At 51.4% G+C, this 13,560-nt stretch overlaps 1 protein-coding gene across 1 annotated transcript in view; it reads right to left on the reverse strand.

Annotated features, from left to right (window-relative positions):
* Nucleotides 1-4,391: 4,391 nt before the first annotated feature.
* BAZ1B (bromodomain adjacent to zinc finger domain 1B) overlaps nt 4,392-13,560 on the reverse strand; it is a 73,228-nt gene continuing 64,059 nt past the window's right edge. Inside the window, exons 15-19 of the mRNA XM_058709895.1 lie at nt 12,604-12,751; nt 10,286-10,401; nt 7,875-8,020; nt 6,611-6,714; nt 4,392-6,283 (exon numbers count right to left, since the gene is read on the reverse strand). Coding sequence (XP_058565878.1) covers nt 5,926-6,283; nt 6,611-6,714; nt 7,875-8,020; nt 10,286-10,401; nt 12,604-12,751 — 872 coding nt within the window. The 3' untranslated portion in view covers nt 4,392-5,925. The remainder of the gene's footprint in view (nt 6,284-6,610; nt 6,715-7,874; nt 8,021-10,285; nt 10,402-12,603; nt 12,752-13,560) is intronic.

The following is a 13,560-nucleotide window of genomic DNA, read 5'->3' on the forward strand; positions in this document are numbered from 1 at the left end:
CTGCTGAGTCCTCTGTGGGCTGGGAAGGGGGTAAGGTCAGAGAGTGAGGGTCCTGTAGGAGTCCCTCTGGTGGGGTGAGCTGGGTGGCTGCTGGCCTCATGGCCCCGGCCCCATTCTCTGCCTCCCCGCCGGTCAGGAGGACGTCCCTGTGGAGCAGCTGTCTTTGCAGGAGTCCCAGATTCTGTGTGTGTGCGTTGTCCCTTCTCACCAGTCTTTGCCCTTTGCCCGAGTCCTGGGTTCCCGCTTCCCAAAGTGTAACCAGGATGCCTGCCAGGATACTCAGGAATCCCCTGAGAGGACACCTCTGGCCCTGGGGACTCTAGCCTGTTTGGTGGCCCTGGGAAAGACTGCTTTCTTCATTTGTATAGAAAACGAGGGCATCAGCCTGTCTCCAAAGTTCCCTTTGGGGCTCAGGACCTGCTCCCGCTGTCTCCTATAGGCTGTCCTACTGTCCCTTCCCTGGGGCCTAAGAGCTAAGGCTGGAGTGACTGTCCTCATTGCCTTCCAAGATTGCTGGTGTGTCCACCTCTCTCCTTGGGCTCCTAGTCGGGACACCCCACAGCATCCCTTCATCTTACCAGGTGGAGTGGAGATGGGGCAGGACTGGCTGGTATAGGGGCATCTTGGTGGCACAGACACAGGAGATGGTGAAACCCTTGAGCAGCTCCGAAAGGGCTGCCGAAGGACTTGGGGTGCTGGGCACCGTGTGAGAAATGGGGCAGGTGCGGGGGCATATGCGTGGCTGCTCCAGGCCAGCTTACACACTCATGTGCCCAGGGACAGGAAAAGGTACCTGTGTATCCGTGCGCCGGGCTTCGTCATCTCTGCCCACTGTAAGGCGTGTGTGGCTGTCCCAGAGACGCCCATCGGCTTGGGGCAGGAGGTCAGACCCCAGAGCCCCATCTTGGCCTCTGCTTTGGCCACTGTGACTCCAGCCAGGTGTATCGGTCATTGTCCTGGGTGCATGATACAGAGCCGGCATTCAGTGTCACTGCCAAGAGGCTCCAAGGGTCCAGCCTCACTTCAGAACCAAGGGGAGGCTCAAGGCCGACTGCTTCCTGTGAAGCAGGGCTGAGTGCCTAAACCCAGGGCCTCTCAGGCCGGAGCTCTTTGCCCTGCACCAGCCACCAAGCTCTGCGGGACAAGAAAGAGGCCAAATGGAGCCCCAACAGGCTGTGTCAGACTCCCATCAGGAGCTAAGAATTAAGGGCTGTCCCTCAGCACAAGCAGCAGCCCAGAGCCCCCAGGAGAACTCTGCCGCCTCAGCACCTTGGGCTTATGCATTTCATGCACGGGACGGCCCAGCCCATCCAAATCTTTCCTTCTCAGAGCACACAGGAGGCCCTCTTGCCTTCTCTACAGCAAAGCCACGTGACCCTAACACCTTGTAACTCCCTAGGAGGGTCCTTGACTGACAGATTGCGCCTACTGAATGTGACAGGGGCCCAGGTTGGAAGGGGAGATGGTGGCTGCGTGGATTGGGCTTGCAGGCCAGGTCTGCAGGGAGTGGCCCCAGTTCACCCCTGTCCCTTGCCAGTCAGCGGCCCTGGGAGAGATGATGCTTGACTAAGTCCCACCCAGCGGAAAAAATTTGGGCTCCCAGGACAACTGGGAGGGGGGTGATGGAGGGTAAGGGGCTCTGCCAGCAGCCTCTCGGCACTTGGGGACACTGGAAGGTCCCAGACCCCGGGAGAGAAGGAAGGAATCGTTTATTAAAGACCTTTTACGGAAGTCCTCCATTAGATCCTTCTCTCCCCATTTTCCAGATGGGAAGTGTGGAGTGCTTGGCTGGCTCAAGGTCACACAGCCAGGTAGCGTGCAGCCTCCAGAGCCTTTGATTTCCACCGCGCCACGGATTCCACCTGGGTGGGCAAGGGATGGCGGGTGTTATAACCTAGGGTGGTTTTGTCCAGAGAAACACCCCCCAACCAGCCCCCAAAAGGAAACTCCAGAGCCCAAGGGAAGTGTCTCAGAAAGCAACACCTGCCGGCCAGTCACTGTGTGTCCCCGGCCCCTCCCTGCCGGGCTTGTGCGTGGGAGACCCAAGTTAAGGGAACTCCTTAGCCCTGACCTATTAGTTCCAAGGAAATGATTCAAAGTTCACAGGAATCGGTGGCAGTGATCTTGACCAAGGTCAGCCTGAGGAGAGGCCCCAGAGTGTCAGTGGCTGCTCACGGCCACACCCCGGAGGCAGAAACTCCAGGACTGCCCTGAGTGTGAAAAGGTCTGAAGGCTCCGGGCAGGGGCAGTGGTGGAAACTTCTCTTCCCACCCGGTTGGAGTTTCTCAATATCCTGCTAAGGAGGCCCTGGCTCCCGGCAATCCAGATAACCACCTCACTGCCACACACCGCCCCCCCCCCCCTTCCCCAGACACCGCAGCAAACCCCCCATCCCCTGGGGACACTGCCACCCCACACACACACCTGCAGCACCCTCCCCCATCCTCTGGGGACGGGGTCTGAGGAGAAAGCCCAGGCAGGACAGGGGAGAGGTCTCCGTTGATTCCCAGGAGCAATGCCTCAGACCCGGTCCTCAGGAGGAAAAGTTCTCTTGTCCCCTCTTGCAGTAGTCAACGGAAGTTAGGTGGCTCCCCGAGGTCGTGCCCACAGCAGGGAGGATGGGCTGATGGTTTAACAGGACCAGGGTGCTGACCTCAAGAAGATGTGGCCCCCGGAACACCATCCTAGGGGAGCCTGAGAAGCCCACTGAGGAGAGGACATCACAGAAGTGGCCGAGCCCCCGAGTCCTGCTGTGACTGTGTAGGAAATGCACAGAGGCCCACAGCTCCCTTCCCCAGAGTGTGAGCACTCGTCAGACCGGAGCTGACCTTGGGGCAAACTGCTCACTCAAGCCAGGGGCCTGGCTTGGAGCTCACACTCCCCGAGCGTGGACTCCACAGAGCAACCCAGGGTTTTGGTTTCTCCTTTTTCTGCCCATTTTACCCAACGCTGCCCCAGGTTCAGGTGGTCAGGAGTCGGCAGTGTCCCTTCTTGGTCAAGGGGCTCACAGAGTGTGCTCTGCAAAATCTTTGAATTCCAGAAGCAGATTGCCACCTAGCAGTGACCTACTGAACCAACCACTCTGACTTGATAAAAACGCCCAGCATAAAAAATAAATGGAGACATAAATAAAATTGCTTACGTGGTAGAACTGATGAAGCAGAGTACAAGGGAATTCATATTTTCACTCTTTTTGCGTTATGTTTGAAATTTTCCTGGAAAAGAAGTGTTTTAAAATGTCTGGGATGCCTGGGTGGCTCAGTTGGTTGAGCGTCCGACTTCGGCTAAGGTCATGATCTCACAGCTTGTGAGTTAGAGCCCCGTGTCGGGCTCTGTGCTGACAGCTTGGAGCCTGCTTTGGAGTCTGTGTCTCCCTCTCTCTCTGCCCCTCCCCCGCTCATGCTCGGTCTCTGTCAAAAATAAACATTAAAAAAAATTTTTTTTAATGTCAGCAATTACCCCTAAATTAATTCTTCCAGCCCCATACAAATTCCCAGCTAAGCCTTTAGAAATATTTGTCCCTAATTACTAGAAAAATGTTTTTAAAGTTTGTTTTGAGAGAGAGAGAGAGAGAGAGAGAGCGCGCGCGCGCGCACACTGGGGCAGGGGGGCAGGGATGAGGGCAGAGACAGGGAGAGAGGGAGAATCCCAAGCAGGCTCCGCGCAGTCAGAACACAGAGCCTGATGCGGGGCTCGAACTCACAAAACCATGAGATCATGACCTGAGCCAAAATCAAGAGTCAGAAGCTTAACCAATTGAGCCACCCATGCGCGCCCCCCTCCCCAGCCCGGAAATTTCCAATGACAATTTTGGGGGTTTCAAGAGACCAGGCCAGAAGCTTGAAAGTCACGCTCTGATTACTGGGCACCAGAAATCTCTCCAGGAAGCAAAGAAATGCAAATGGATGTGGCCTGTGGTTAAAAAGATGGTCAGAAGTCCTCTCAGCTCCGGGAAAGAGCCCTGGGGGCCAGGTGAGCCACTATCGCCCCCACAAACACAAAGAAAGATTCACCAGAACTGCTGCTTCTTTATAAACACAAGTACATAATGTTTATTTGAAATTCCAATTTATTACAAGTTTACCCTTGAACGGGGCCCTTCCTCCTTAAAGACAATTAAAAAAAAAAAAAACAACAAACAATTCAGGTGTCACTGAAGTGGGAACACAGGATTCTCACTGTTAACAAGAACAGACTGGCTCTAGGGTAAGAGGCAGGGGGAGGTGTTGGTGGCTGGGATCACGGAACTGTAGCGTCAGTGCTAACTCCGAACCTGTGGGAGAAGGGACAGTAAACCTATCCAGCAGCCACTGGAGCAAATCCCCCCCCCCCCCCCCCGCCCCGGTCTCTGGGCAGGGTAGGCGGGGCGAGACAGGGAACACACCTTGAAATTCAGTATTAAGAGGCTTTATTCTCAAGTTCTAGGAGCTGCAATGGACATGTTTTCCCTTAACTTAAATAGTTACAGAAGAGCTGAGGTGCTCACATTTGCTAAATTCAAAGCTGGTAGAAAAGAAAATTAAACCCTGTTTTGCATTTTATCAAAATCTGCCATAAAAGGAAAAGAAGACTAGGAAGTCCTGCCCAACCAGAGCCACTAACGCCAGACTCCTTGCGGAAGGGCCGGCAGAGCTCCTCCACACCCCCCCACTCCCACCCCACACGCAGCTGGCGGACCGGCAAGATTCAGCTTCGTGGGGACACGGTGGGGGGAGGCGGGAGGTGGCGGCTGTAGATGGAGGCGGCAGAATCGGCGGTCGGGGCAGGCAGAGGGACAGCCCTTCCCCCCCAGGTCCCACCACCTGCCCTGATGACCCTCCAGCCCGGCTTCTCTGAAGGAGAGAGGATGGGCTGAGGGAGGAGACGGGGCAAAGTAAAGCGAACACGTTATCGTATAAACTGTACTGTACATGTGCCAAAGCAAGATGACAGAAATATCTTACAAGATGTTCTTTATACAATATCACTGCTGAAACAAGCAACTTTTAATAACTAGAAAAGTCAATTAAAAAAAATTAAACATTTAAATTCTTCCTGCTTTTCTTCTCCCCTAAGAGCTTGTCTGGTACGTGGGTGGGCTGGGCTCCAACACCCCTCTGGCCAGACCCATCGAAGTAAAGGTTATAACGCATGATTATAAGCAGGACTCCAGTCTCTAAGTGAAGTGCCTTAGGTTTTTTGTGGGGGTTTTTTTAGTTTAGTTTTTTTTTTTTTTCTGAGGGGGTGAGGTGGGGTGGGTTGGGAGCAGGGAGAGAGCGATCACAAAGAGGGGGAGGGGTTAGATTCAGGAATGGCTCCGGGACGTGTCCCTTTACTCTGCCAAGAGCAACTCAAAGGAGCACAAGTGTCTCATGATGCTGGTGAATACAGAACGTGGTGTGGCACTCACTGATAGCGTCACCTGAGGGAGGGGGAGCGAGACACAGAGGACGGGCTTGAAGAAACAAGACTGGGTGTAAATACAGATTAAAAAAAATCAACACCACCTCCCCAGTTGGCCTGATTACCCCCGATCCTTCTATGTAATGCAGTAACCCCTCCCCTAGAGACCAGAGGCTTGGCACTGTTGTGGCGGCCAAAGCGAGAAGGACCCCGGGAAAGAAGGTTAAAGGACGGAGGCTCACGACAAGGGCTGCACCCCCAGCCCCTCCCTGGACACTTTCAGGGCCAAGGCCCTCATCTACCACCCGCCGTGTCTCTGGGCAGAGACCACCCAAGAGCAGGTTCTCCAAAGAGCTCTGCGTGCGGAGGGCCCTCTGGAGAGCTGGGAAGGGCGGCAGAAGCTCAGGATGACGGGCACTTCGGGACTCCCCGTGACTCCCTCCCTTCCACACTCCTGTCCGCCTTCCTCTCCCACCCCCCGCTCACCCTCCCCAGCTCTCTCCATTCCCCCCACCTCAGCTCCCTTACCAGGGCCCTGCCTCTCTATTTCTTCTGCCTTCGTCCCCTGGACTGTCCAATGGGCTCTGACTCACTGTCCCCTTCATCTTCAGCAAGCCGATCGGGAAACTTCTTGCGTTTCCTGCGGACATATGGGTGGCCAGGAAGGTGTTTATGCAACAGAGCCACCAGACACTGTTCTGTCTTCACCATACAGTTTAGCACATGGCTGCCCCGGCAGTTGTAGAGCTCAGCATTGGTAAACACTTGCTTCATGTCAGTGAGAAACTCCTGCACAGAGCGGTAGCTCCCACAGGAACATTTGCTCTGCATTGTCTGGAAGTCCATGGGGTGGGTGATGACATCATAGTAATCCTCGGCCTCGTCTCTGGTCACGGGCTCCCTGTGGAAGAGAACCAAACGGAGATGTGAACGTAGCCTCGAGAACAGACACAAACCTTGTTATCAAACCACCGCTCCCAGAACGCCCGCCCCTGCGGAGATCGGCCAGCTGGCAGGAGGAGAAGAGGTGCGTCCACCTTGTACAAAGTGCTCTCCCTTACCAGTTTGGGAAGCTAACTCCTCCACCACTCACACATGTCCTAAATGAAGGGATCGGGGTGGATCCCACGGCCTCCGCTCAGCACGCCCCGGGCCAGCTGCCTATCTGCACGCTCTGAGAACCCACAAGGTGGGTCCTGCTTCCCTGTGCTGGAGACACAAAGCCCACCTGAAAGGCCAGCTGAAGCGATACTTCACAATCTTGTGGAGGATCTCTTCACACTTCTGCAACTCCAGGCTTTGCCTCCGGGAGCTCCGCTTGGTCTGGAGTACCTGGCGCCAAAAAGAGAGACATGTTATTACAGGTCCAAGAGAAGAGTGGACGGAACAGAAAATGTGTGTATCTGTTTTAAAAAAAAAAAAAAAAAAAAAAAAAAAAAAGAAAGAGGAAAAAAAAGGAGTTCAACCATTTTCTTGGAGCAGAGATAGTCAACATCATCCGACATTCAAGTCCGGGAGTGCGCTCAGCCAGGGGGCAGGCGTCTTCCCATCAGCCCACTTGCCTCCTCCCTGCAAAGGGAGCAGCAGAGGGCAGGCAGCAGTTGCCGTATTACAGCCGTCCTGCTGGAGGTCAGCTAGAGAGGCCACTGTCACCAGGACGGCGGCCTGAGAGCAGATGGACCTGGGATTATGTGCACACCATGGAGATGTATAAAACAGCAAGTGCGGAGAGCTGGACTGGTTACAGGGACCACTGGCGGCTAACTCTGGGGGGGTGGAGGGCCTGAGGGAAGAAAAGCGAGAGGCACGACTCCTTTCCTGGGCTCTCCTGCTGCAGGCATGTGGGAGCTAAGTGGCTGAGGAGGAAAGGGCGGGTGTCCCCTCCAGGGAGTTATCACTGCTGCAGCTCACAGTGGTCAGAGCCACGAGCTTGAAGAGTTAGAGTCGGGCCAGCAGAAGGATCTCACAATGCCCCCGAGCTCCCTAGAGGCTCACTTTATGCCCCCAACCCCAATTTGCTCTGTCAGAATAAGTTAATTTTCAAGAGCCTCTTTATTGTTCTTGGAAGCTCAAGTAAAATCTGAAGTAAAACCACTAAAATTACATTGGTTGGGGGAGCAGAGGGGAGGGTAACACCCCTCCACGACAACTGTCGGCAAAAGACTCAAGAGTGAGTGAGGCTCCAACATTGCTGACATTCCCACAATGGAGACCCAGCCCCTCTGAGCCACTGGAGACACATGGATACTATTTTAAAATCCCTAACAAGTCACAGGCTGCCTATTAACTAGGGGAGACGATATCTGCAGGCTACAGCAGGGGAATGCCGGACATAGCTGCTCCCGGAGGGCCTGCTGCCTCCAGGCCCACCCATCTGCCACACGCAGCAGCCTGCAAAGTTGGGGAGGGGGGCGCCAGGGGGAGGCTTCCACCTGTTGCACACTGGCGGGGGGGGGGGGGGAGCGTTAGAGGGAAGGGGAGAAATCACTTACCAGCTCCTCCACCTCAGCGTCGTCCACAGGTGGTACCTTCGGCCGAGACTTCCTAGCAGGATGAGGCTTCTTGCCTGGCCGTCGTCCTGGCCTCGCTGCAGGAGGGATGACACCATGCTTGCCCCGGACAGTCTTTCGAGGTCTCACTGAAATAGAAAACATGGATTTGGAGTCGAACAGCTGAGGAAGAAGGGAACACATCTATGGAATGGGAAGAGCACCCAGTCGAGCAAAGCAACGGCTCCCCGTGGTTGTAAGGAGCTCTTACAGTTTCTCTCTTGCCTTACCTAACAGGACACTTTAAAGGTAGAGAAGGAGATGAACGGATAGCTTTCATCAACTGCCAAAGACCTGCTAAGAGTCTCTTCGGCAGGCTCTCTTCAGAACGGCTCTCTCTGCCCCACTGTTCACAGTCACTCCTGGGAACGAACGAGTCAGTGGTGAGCTGACTCACCCAGGAGGAGAGGCCGTCTGCTAACAGGTCTGCCCGGAATTCCCACAGCCCCAGCTCAGCCTGTCAATGTACGTCCTTACGTGGAGGGGGACTCTGAACGTAGAACACTTCCTAGTTCCCCAAGGAATCCTACATTCACCACAACCTTCTCAGAGAAAAGCAGATACCTATGCAAAGTCTCCCTCATCGAATCCAATTTCTAGCTTACCCTAGTCCAGCTTTCTTGCATTTCTGAAAACCACAGACAGTGGACCAGGCCACTTCCACACGAGCCCTTGCCCACAACCCCGAAAGGATCAATAAAGAATACAAAGACCCCCAAGATGACCTGTGTCTCAGGTTTACAACAGGTGGTCAATGTCAGACAAACCAACATTTCTCAATATGTCCTCCAGGAGCGATGCTCCATAAGGATTAGCTCAAAGCTTCTCCACTGAACACAGGGAGGTGACATGTGGACAGAGACGGGGGTATACACAGTCAGTGACACAAAGAATCAATAAACAGTGTTTTACATTCACTTCTGGACCCTGATAACCCTTCATAAGCTATTTTAAGGTCTCTAAGCTCAAGACCAGGCTTGAAAGAGAGAATAAAAAACTGGCACCAAGGATGAAACTCAAAATGCTAGAGACAGCCACCAACCCAGGGCCTCGAGCTGTACTAAGGAACACATCTTTGGTGGCCTAAAAGGTGCAGCAGACAAAGGGCTCAGAGGTATACTAATATTTCCTAGACCCTTTTGGAAGACAAGAACCTAGAAACCTGGAGAGAGAACAATTCCTTGGAAAGAGAAGATAACTCACAAGTGAAAGCATCCACTACTCTGAAAACAAAACCAAATGCGTACACTGTTACATTCAGAATCTATTCCCAGACAACCGTGCATCTGAACTGCACTCTCTAGCCAGCAGATGAAGTCTCTTCCTGTAAGGGACTACGTGTCTCCTTACCCTGGATAACTGGAAAATTATGCCTGGGGAATAAATTTAAAAAAAACAAAAAACAACCCTATAGGAATGAGAGAAATTAATGGGTCTCAAATTAGAGCCCTGCAGGACTGGGAAGATGGGGGCAGGCGGGCACACCCAAACCTCTCAAGGTTTTAGAAGCACCACCGCCAGAAGACTGGTCACACCAAACACCTTCTCAGACTCTATACCAAGATGTGAATGTTCAGAGTGCTGTGATCTTGGGAACTGTATCATCTGTTCAAAAGCTCATCAAAATCTTGACTTGTGGTCTCTTTTCTACCAACCTACAAGGAAGGGTATATACTCTGCAAAGGAGAAGGCTGTTGAAAGTCTAGACTGCAGGACTTTAGGCTTAATCATGAAAAGGACTCATGAAAAATGACCATCACAGAAGTGACAGAGTCAACGAAGTAAAGTATAAATGATGAGGCCTCCCCAACCCTGGCTCCTGCTGGCATCTAGTGAGAAACAGATCTGAACCTTCCAAACAACCACCCTAACCCATGAGAAAACAAGTCTTCTCTTTTTAAAACCAGCAAACCTATAGGCCTGCATGCCACATAAATGAGAAAAATCACTGTAACCAGAAAAAAAATCACTTCTCTGACAGCAGCACTGCACCAGAGGCTAAAACAACCATTAAGAGATGACAATGGGCCTAGACCTTCCTTACCCATTGTCCCCCACTGTCCCCATACACTGAGAGGTTTGAATCAGGAGACACGTCATCAACACACTTGGGGGCTTGAATTCCACTCAATCTTGGACCAATTGGACCTACCATAGGGCTGATCCAACCTCCCACTAGGAAAGTGGTTAAATGGCATCTTGAAAGCCCATTTGAAACCATGGCAGTGGAGTCACCCACCCCACAGCCACAACATGTGAGAGCAATGCTGGGTGGGGGTCCGCTGCCAACGCAGTCTTCCTAAGGCAGCCTGGAAAACTGTGAGGTCAACTATGAAGGCAAACTGAATACTTACATCGCAAACCAGCCACCTCATAATCTTCTTCCTCCTCCTCCTCCTCCTCCTCTTCCTCCTCTTCATTGCTCTCATCATCTTCACTGTCCTCAGAGGCAGACTCTTCAGTGTAATTCCTGTGGGGAGGGAAAAGCACGTAGGGAAGGACCGTGGTTCTAGGCCTGAGCGCCCCTGAGGAAGGATGAATTCCCACACCCCTGTAGCTTTCTCCTCTTCACCAACTAGGCAGGTTTGATGACAAGGCCAGGACATGGAAAGCAGAACGAAAGCCTAAGCTTCAACAGCATCTCTCCCCAACCAGGCCATAAATGCTTTGCATGAGACACCAACAGCACCAGAAATCAAGCCCAAAATACAACCCCACCTCTCCTCACATAAAACAACACAAAACCTGTTTCTTTTGTCTCAACAGAATCAGCCAGGTAACGTAACATTTCAGATATGAAAAGTTGCTCCCGACCTTGGGGCAGACTGAACGAACGAGCAGCCCGGACAGGTGTTACTCCACCTTGACGGCCCCCTTCCAGGAGTGGGACAGCTTACAGATGACCACGACATCAAAGCAATGCTAATCCCGGCTCTGAACAGCTGGTCTAAAGCCCCGCCATTTCAGAGGAGTGTGCCTTTCTCGGCTCTCAGTGTGGCTGGAGCGGAGTGAGAAATAACTGAGTAACGCTGTCACATGGGGTCAGGATCAAACAGCTCTGCCCTCTCGGAGACCAAGCCAGAGCACCCAGAAGCTGCCCTTTCACAACCTCCAATTGCAATGTGGGAAACAACGGGATTAACTTGGCCAGTATGAAGGCATCTCCTCTTTACAAGGCCCCAGTGTCCGGCCTTGTGGGGGTCAGGGTGGTGAACAAAGCACCACCTCCACTCTCAGGGCAACAGCAATCTCCTGGAAGACAGTCACTTGTAAGCCTAACCATGGAGGCACGATGCACCAAAGACCACGAGACTGGATGCTCATTTGGAACACAGAGGAGGAACAACTAATTTTACGAATACAAAAACACTTCAAAAAAGTGAAATTTTAGGTAGGCCATAGGCAGTTCCCTCAGTACTGGGGAGAGGGAATATTCCCAGCTAGGAGGAACACACAGAGGCAAGGATACCCAATGAATAGTCTGTAACAAGCACACAAAATGGGAATAAGGGCTCATAAAAACAGACCGGGGAGGGGCCCCACGTCAGGCTCTCAGCTGTCAGCATGGAGCCTGGAGCCTGGAGCCTGGAGCCTGCTTTGGATTCTCTGCCTCCTTTTCCTCTCTCTGCCCCTCCCCTGGTCATGTTCTCTCTCTCGTTCTCAAAAATAAATAAATGTTAAAAAAAAATTTTTTTTAACACAGACTGGGGGCACCTAGAGCTCAGTCAGTTAAGTGTCCAACTATTGGGTTCAGCTCAAGTCATGATCTCACGGTTTCATGAGTTTCAGCCCTGCATTGGGCTCTGTGCTGACAGTGTGGAGCCTGCTTGGGATTCCCTCTCTCTTTCTCTCTCTGCCCCTATCCTACTTGTGCTGTCTCTGTCTCTCTCAAAATAAATAAACAACAACAACAACAACAACAACAACAAAGACCAGCATTCTATAACAATCTCAAAAATTAGGCCCAGGAATTTGGACTGTATTTTCTAGAGGCAGTGGAAAAATTAAGGTTTTTAAACAGGAGAGTAACACGAACAGATAGATCTCTGCCTTATGTAAACTGTTCTGGTATCACCATAAAAGCTGGACGAATAAGAGGGGGAAAGATTGGAGGTAAGGAATTAAGAAGCCACTGGAGGAGCCCAGATGAGAGAGACAGGAGGGCCAAATGACAGCAGGGACCATGGAGAGTACACAGCAGATGACTGATTTTGTAAGACGTCTGGACACACAGATAATGTCTGGCAAATGAGCATGGATGTTGAGAGAGAGGACGACTTTCAAGTTGACAGCAAAGTTGTAATCGTGATCGGGCAGGAAAACAACAGGTATGCGTAAGGAAGGTCAGGAGTTTCGGGATTTTTAGTGGTGGGTGGTTGCAGAAGTGATCGCAAATCAAGAAGTGGCCCAAGTGGAAGTAAAAGGCAAAAGGAGACATACTGCTAGGCAGGATCAAGAAGACACAGAACGTGTCTCACAATGAAGATGAGAAATGTCAACATTAAGCTAAAGTGAAGTCAGAGTCCTTTGAGCTCTTACTGTAATACCTTAAATGATCAGGCTCCATACGCAAAAGATGAACTTACAGCTCCTTAGAATAATTCAGTTTGAATAACTAAAGCTTAATTATAAACCAGCCATTTCATCTGTTTTTAAAAGAAGAAATTCTCACCTGCCACGGGAGTTGCGCCTGGCAGTAGCAGGCTGGCAAGCGGGGCACTGCCACTCACCATCTGGCACCTCATAGAGGGCTGGCCTCAGACAAAACAGGTGGAAGGCTTTGTTACATTCATCACACAAGATCAGTTTGTCATCCTCACCTGCAAGGAGATAAACTTGTAGAGCACTGTCGGGAGCACAGCAATGGTTGGCAAGCTGTAACAAAGAGCCACTCACCTTCCATTAACGCCATAGGGGAGCCAAGAGTCTAGCAAACTGTTATCCCTTTTTAGAAAAAATGCAGTCATTTCTGAGAAGAAATGAAGCATAACTACACTACTGGCAATTTAACACTCAGGTCTTCTGACTTCTATCCCCAAATCCAACTCCATCTAGGAGAGGACAGTTAAAACATTTACAAAGTGACAGCAAATACCAAGTCCTAGCAGGAAATGTCACTGCTCCTCTCCCACTAAGAAACAAATCCCCCATGAAGTATTAACATTTCCTATCCATCCTCTTCCTCGATACCCTCCCCCACTCTTCCCAACTCCTATCTGATATCGTTCTCTTAAATCACTCGGTTTCAAAATATATGAAATCAACCTGACATGGTCACTTCCCTCTAGAACGTTTATTCTAAAACAATGTTGAGAGCAACTGATGGGTTTTACACAGGATCTTTTCATCCTTGGGAAGGGAATTAAATCCTAACCTAGTTCACAAAATAACTTCAGCCACTGAGAAGGCAATCACTTGAGGGCTATTAGTCATTAAGTTCCTTTTACACGGGCTCTGAAAGCTAAAAGCATTAAAGAGTCCCAAACGCCTTGCTCTGTAGGACTGTGACAGTTGGCCCAAACCTGAGTATTCTTCCCAATGCACAAATACTGCCCTCTGCTGGTAGAATATCTTACTTCATGGATGACTAAAAACTCAGATTTAAAATTGTAGGTTTTGTTCCCTGTAG

This window comes from Neofelis nebulosa, chromosome 18 (assembly GCF_028018385.1).
Source record: "Neofelis nebulosa isolate mNeoNeb1 chromosome 18, mNeoNeb1.pri, whole genome shotgun sequence".
NCBI lineage: Eukaryota > Metazoa > Chordata > Mammalia > Carnivora > Felidae > Neofelis > Neofelis nebulosa.